Below are 6,160 nucleotides of genomic sequence, written 5' to 3' on the forward strand. Positions count from 1 at the left end.
AATGTCTAGAATCAATGAGGTGTTATGACAAAATGATCATTGTAACTAAAGCAATTAAATTCCAACCGGGACTGTTTTAGAATAATAAAGGATCGTTCAATAATCAGCGTTTGAATTTCAATTTGATAGCTTTTTTGTGTCTGTTGTAGAAAACCCAAAACAATAAACGAATCTTGAAGAAGAAGGATCGATCATCACACATTCAAGAACTTCCATAGTTGGGTGAGTATATGTGACATTGTTTTTTGTTCTTTTCTTTATCGGGATTACTTATTTGAATATTTTCTCTTTCTTTTTCTGGGATTTTTCTCTCTCTATTCAAGAATAGTTATCAAGATTTCACCTTAAAGCATTCAAATATTTTGAACTGCAAACTGTCTTTGCTTATCATTCTCTATCTTTTCATGGAAGAAGATTTTTTATGAAAGTAGAATAGAAAGGTTTGACTAAGAAAGAAACTATCTTGGAGACAAGCACACCATATTTTGGAAACTAATCTATGTAGAAACAAACCTTGAAATAGTTGCTTCTATTCTGTATTTGAATTTCTTGCTGCCATAAATGAAGATGTTGAAACTTGAATTTGCTGCAGAATCAGATATGAGACAGAAGCTTGATGGTTTTAACGTGTTTAGCAATGGGGAAACTGAGGATATGAAGGAAGCACATATAGAGAAAAGGGACCTTCAGTCTTTAAAGTATAAGCTGAAGTATGATTTGCGAAAGAGTTTGGCATGGGATAGTTCCTTTTCAACAAGTTCTGGTATAATTCATAGTCAATGGAAATGTGTTGAAATAATTGCATTGTTTTCATACTCATCACCTCATTCATCCTCAGGAATTCTAGAACCGGAGGAGTTGTTCAGTACTTCAAATTCATTTCAAACTGAGAATGCTTATGATATGTTGAGACCTGAGCAGGATCAGCATTTGCATTTCAACAATCTGAAACCTGAAATTAGAACTGTAACTGATGGATTCAGTTTAAGGAAGAGTTTAGCTTGGGACAGTGCTTTTTTCACAAGTGAAGGTGTGTTTGATATGATTTGTATATGAACCTTCTACTTCTTCTTGTTTAGTGTGTGCTTCGTTTTCTTGATGTTTATACTTTTGGACTTTGCTTTCTCAGGAATTCTCAATCATGAGGAGTTATCTCTTCTAAATAAAGGGCATAAGAAATCCGAAATGGGTATGCTTCCTCTAATAGAAGAACTAAGGATCTCATCCGAGTCAAATCCTACTATTGACAATGACGGATCATCATCAGCAAGCCAAGAGATTTCGGTGCATCCATCATCGAACACGGTTGATTCATGTTGCAGAAATATTCAACATGTTTTTTGTAAGTATGATTTGTTTACAGAAAGGTTGTCTATGTATCCTGCATATTTAGTAGGCTGTATATGGAAGGAACCTGGTCCTACCCGAAGACATGATCCATTCTTCTATAAATGATATTATGACACACTTTAGAGTTTTGTATTTTTTTAAGAAAGAAGAGAGTAAAAAATAAATAAGAATAGTGTGAAATGATGGTAAAATATTTAAGTGTGTTAAATAATATTTTTTTTTTCATTCTTGCATATAGGTTCTGTCAAAAATACTTTTGATTTTCCTTAATGCATTAGACAATATTGTTTTATTTGGTAATTGTCAATGTTTTATCTGCTCTTCATCTATCCCTTTATATTACTTTTAAGTTTTATCACATTTGATAGTAACTATATATATATATATTATTATATGAAAAACAAATAATGATGGATGATTCATGCATTCCATTTTTAATCAATTATATTACTTCTTTTGGTTACTTTCAGCAACAAAAAGGATGGATGTGGATTCTGTCCCCAAATTGAAGGTTCGTTCTTTCACTAATATTATTTGTGTGAAGAACATTTTTATCAGTTGATGCAAATACTTGCAAAGGGAAGAGAGATAATTTTTTTTATTAACTATTGTCAACATAAGTATTCTCATGTTCTACACAAGTAAAAATTTCTCTGTGGACAAAATTAAATTGAAATAAAACTGTAAATTTTAGAGATATTTTTGCCGAATAAGTATAAAGATATTGGAACATTTTAATTTTAATAATCTCCTATTTATAATTCACCTTCAAGTTGGAAAATGAAGATTTTCATCTTAATTATAAGATTTTAAACTATATGAACCGACGAAGTTTCTTAGTGAAGTCTCATAGGAACATGAGTTGTGACTATCAAACTTATGTCAAAATTATCTTTCACAGAATGCGTGTAAATTTAAGTATGCTTATTTGATCTTGTTGTACCAGAACTATGCTTATGAAAATTATCTTATTATCATAAGTACAACTCTATATAGGACTGTCAATTTTTATTTTAAGATTATTTAATATTATTTTTATCTGAAATCCTTCGAATACACTTTGAGTAAAATTCAGTTTCTAATAACGAGATACTCTCATAATTTTTAACTCTTCCAAGTGACGAAATTGTCTTTCAGAAACATGTTATACTCAGAGCTAAATGAAGCATACTATGCTCACTAAGGTTTTATACTGATATATGACAATGGATTAGAAGTGATCACATTAAGAAAGTTTGTAAATGGATGAAAAGATAAAAAGAATTAGCATCCGTCTATATTTTATTATTTATTCTAAGTTATGTACAATATTCAACACTGCTTTATAAAAACATTGATTTTTGCAAAAGTACAACACTAGTTCATTGTCAAGTATGCCTTTGCATGCATAAGATTACCTTTACTAGTCACAAAACTAACATATTTCTACTTGTGAAAGTTTTCTTCTCCAAGTGGAAGATCTGATCTCTCATCACATCTAAAGCCACCAAAGATACAAAGTCGAGTCAGAAGAAATGCCCCACCAGCTCCCACCAAAAGAATTCCTATGTTTGCAAATGAAGTCAAAGAGAGAAACAAAACTGTCAAAGCAAGTGGTAGGTTTCTAAACGCAAGACAAGTATATATAATTCTTTTCTTACTATATATCCTTCATTGTATGGAATTTAAAGCAAGGACTATTGCAGGAAAGTGTTTGACTGAGAAACCTAATCTCTTGAAGACTTGCAGCAGATGTTGTAATTGTTCTACTCTCGCTTGGGAACTTTCATCAGTGATTTCTCAGTCTGATACGAGTGCTTCTTCGAATGGATTATGTTCACTCTACAAAAGTCTCCCTTCTTGCCACTCATCTCCTGAATTTTCAGCAGTTAAAAACATCCCCCAAGAGTGTTGTCACCAATCTTATTCATATGTTGGAAAGAACTTTTGTTGCATATCACCTTCAGCATCCATTGATTGGTTCTCTTCTGCATCATCAGTGACTGAAAGCGTTGGTTCAAATACTTTTAGTGAGGTAAAGGGAAGCAACTATGTTTCATTTGATGCTTCGAGAACTGAGAAGCCTTCTGGTCTCCGAATGCCATCACCCAATATTGGATATTTTGATATGGTTAGTTGTACATGAATCCCTTTTACACTATCATTGGATTTTGATTTGAGTCTAAGTAAATCAAGTTTTCCTTTTTGCAGGAAAATTTGCTGGTGCCATCAAAGGAGAGAGACAATAAGCCACATTCAAGGGCTGTCTCGAAGATTCAAAGTGGACAGATGTTGAAAGATGCAAGAAATACAAGGACTTGTAGTTCGAAAACTAGAGACGCCAATAACTCATTAACTATGAAGTTTGGTCGTGGTGCAGTTTCAAAAGATGGTGATGTTAAGGATTATTTGACAAAAGATGTGAAAATGGTTAACTCGAGAGCACATGAACATGCGTTTGAAAGGAAAAGATGCGCAAAAGTGGACAAGAGAAGAGTGGGGAATAAAATATTAAGAGAAAGAGAAGAACAATCTTGCTTAAAGAGCAAGGTTTTCGCCGAAAGAACACCTCAAGCAAATACTCTCTACCCAGGAAATGATGCGTTTAAACTTCACGAAAGTGAGAAGGAAAATTTGATTGGTTTTGAAAACATAATCATATAACTTGTCAAGAACACTTGGTGTACGAAAAAGTATTGGATTCACACAACAATAAGAAGAGAAACAGTTGTTAACAAAACACGGTTATTGTTTGTTTTTTAAGGGAGAAGAGAGTTTTTATAATACGTGCATATTTGAGGTTACTTTTTATTTGTTTGTCACAAAAATACGATATATATATATATATATGTATAAACACTAAAAGAAAATATCAAAATTAATGGAAAAATTCTATTGCTAAAAGTAAAATTATTTACGTAAAAGAAAATAATTTCTTAGAAGAAAAGCAACGGTTAATTTTATCGACAAATTGAAAAAAATCTATCCAAAATTAATGACTACTAAAATTTATTAGTAATTTTTTTGTTAATATTTATTGACGATTATAAATTTATCGGTAATTATTTGTTAGTATTGCTTACTGTTTTGTAAAATGTAATTTATAAAATGTTCAATTGTCAATGTAATTTATCAACGATAATTACTAAAGCGCTGAGAACTTTAGTGTCTATTTTATCAACCATCATTATTGTATGACCTAGAAAAAATAATTAATTTTAGTAGAATAAATGAATAGGATGAAGTTCTTATTAATATTATCGAAGTGATTTATGATTAAATGACGTTATAGTTCTTATGGCTAGAGCTTGTTAAAAGAGGAGATCATAAGTTCAACTCCCAACTACAGGGCTGAAATTCAAGACGAGCATAGCCAAGCTGAAAGTCGAGGCAATCCAAGCTAGGAAAAAGGTTGGTGCAGGCCATCCAAAGGCGAAGGTTAAGGCGAACTGTCCCATGGTGAAGATCGAAATGGGTATGCTCAGACTAAAGGTCCAGATGGGTCGATCCAAGCCAAAGTCGAGAAAAGTCAAACCAAACGAAGGATCGAGACAGGCCGACCCCAACCGAAGATCAAGACACGCTAGCTCGTCCCAAAGATTGAGATGAGCTGGTTTGGGGCAAATGTAAAGAGGGACTAGATTGGAACAAAGCTTGAGGTCTGGTACATACCAACAATCAATATGGGTTTGGCCAAAAGAAGAGGTGGATCGACCTATGTCGAAGTTCAAGACGGGTCGACCTAGGCTAAGCTAGGCCAAACATTGAACTCACCCGAGTTGGGCCAAAGATCGAGATGCCTTTCCCCGGGTCTAAGGTCGAGACAATCCAGATCAGACTTACGGTTGAGATGGGTCGATCCATAATGAAGGTTATGATGGTCGACCTGAGTTGATGTTTGAGATGGGCTGACTTGGGCTAAGGTTGGCCAAGCATTGAGATATGTCAAGACAATCAATCATCTCAAGCCAAATATCGAGACAGAGGGGCTTAGGTCGATAGTCAAGACATACCGACCTAGGGTGACGGTCGAGACAGGCCCTAAAATTATTTACGTAAAAGAAAATAATTTCTTATAAGAAAAGCAACGGTTAATTTTATCGACATATTGAAAAAAATCTATCCAAAATTAATGACTACTAAAATTTATTAGTAATTCTGTTGTTAATATTTATTGACGATTATAAATTTATCGGTAATTATTTGTTAGTAATTATCGTTTCTCCTTCTCCACCACAAAATTTGCTTACTGTTTTGTAAAATGTAATTTATAAAAAATTCTTTTATTTCCTTGTGGATTGTGGTGCGTAGATTTGCTTGTAATTACTGTTGGACATGTGAATGACAAGATAAATGTGATACTTTGTTTGGTTTGGTGAGTTTGTGAGAAGCTTGAGGGTTATGTGTTTGAACCTTGGCTATATCTTGGGTATATTATTGAAATTAATGTGAATAGGGGAAAGGAAAGATTAAATCAAAATAATTGGAATTTTAAACATATTTTGAAAATAATGTATTTTTGGCATAGACTTAGAGTTTAAATTTAGGCATATCCATTTTTTATATTTTCTTTATGATAGAAATCTAACCACCGTGAAAAAGAAGCAAAAATTTTGAGTATGTTGTGAGGGATAGACACCGGTTATATTCGTCTATATGCAACGGTTCCTAAACCGAGGTATATACAGGCGAGACAAAAAAGTTGGTTCAGAACCGAGGCAGTATGTGGGGGTCTTTTGCCTTGATTGGTTTCAAACCAATGCGGTAGATGCCTTTTTTTTTTTCAGAAAATGCGGACTTTTGCCTTCCAAAATCATTTTTTTTCTTTTTT

At 33.1% G+C, this 6,160-nt stretch overlaps 1 protein-coding gene across 1 annotated transcript; it reads left to right on the forward strand.

Moving 5' to 3' along the window:
• The first annotated feature begins 561 nt into the window (after positions 1-561).
• Positions 562-3,993, forward strand: LOC148200359 (uncharacterized). Its single transcript, XM_088112915.1, has 7 exons — positions 562-763; positions 839-1,030; positions 1,130-1,342; positions 1,821-1,888; positions 2,789-2,945; positions 3,036-3,460; positions 3,541-3,993. The coding sequence occupies exons 1-7, from the start codon at positions 562-564 to the stop codon at positions 3,991-3,993; spliced, it is 1,710 nt and encodes a 569-aa protein (XP_087969041.1).
• The last annotated feature ends 2,167 nt before the right edge of the window (positions 3,994-6,160 follow it).

The sequence above is a fragment of the Vigna umbellata genome, chromosome 4 (genome assembly GCF_029865625.1).
Source record: "Vigna umbellata cultivar VRB3 chromosome 4, Vumbellata_1.0, whole genome shotgun sequence".
Taxonomy (NCBI): domain Eukaryota; kingdom Viridiplantae; phylum Streptophyta; class Magnoliopsida; order Fabales; family Fabaceae; genus Vigna; species Vigna umbellata.

Excerpts from the sequence above, each read along its gene's own strand:
- LOC148200359 (XM_088112915.1), top strand. The coding sequence starts at position 562 with ATGAAGATGTTGAAACTTGAATTTGCTGCAGAATCAGATATGAGACAG. Across the intron at positions 1,343-1,820 it reads AAATATTCAACATGTTTTTT|CAACAAAAAGGATGGATGTG; the intron begins GTAAGTATGATT and ends GGTTACTTTCAG. Across the intron at positions 1,889-2,788 it reads CTTTCACTAATATTATTTGT|TTTTCTTCTCCAAGTGGAAG; the intron begins GTGAAGAACATT and ends TACTTGTGAAAG.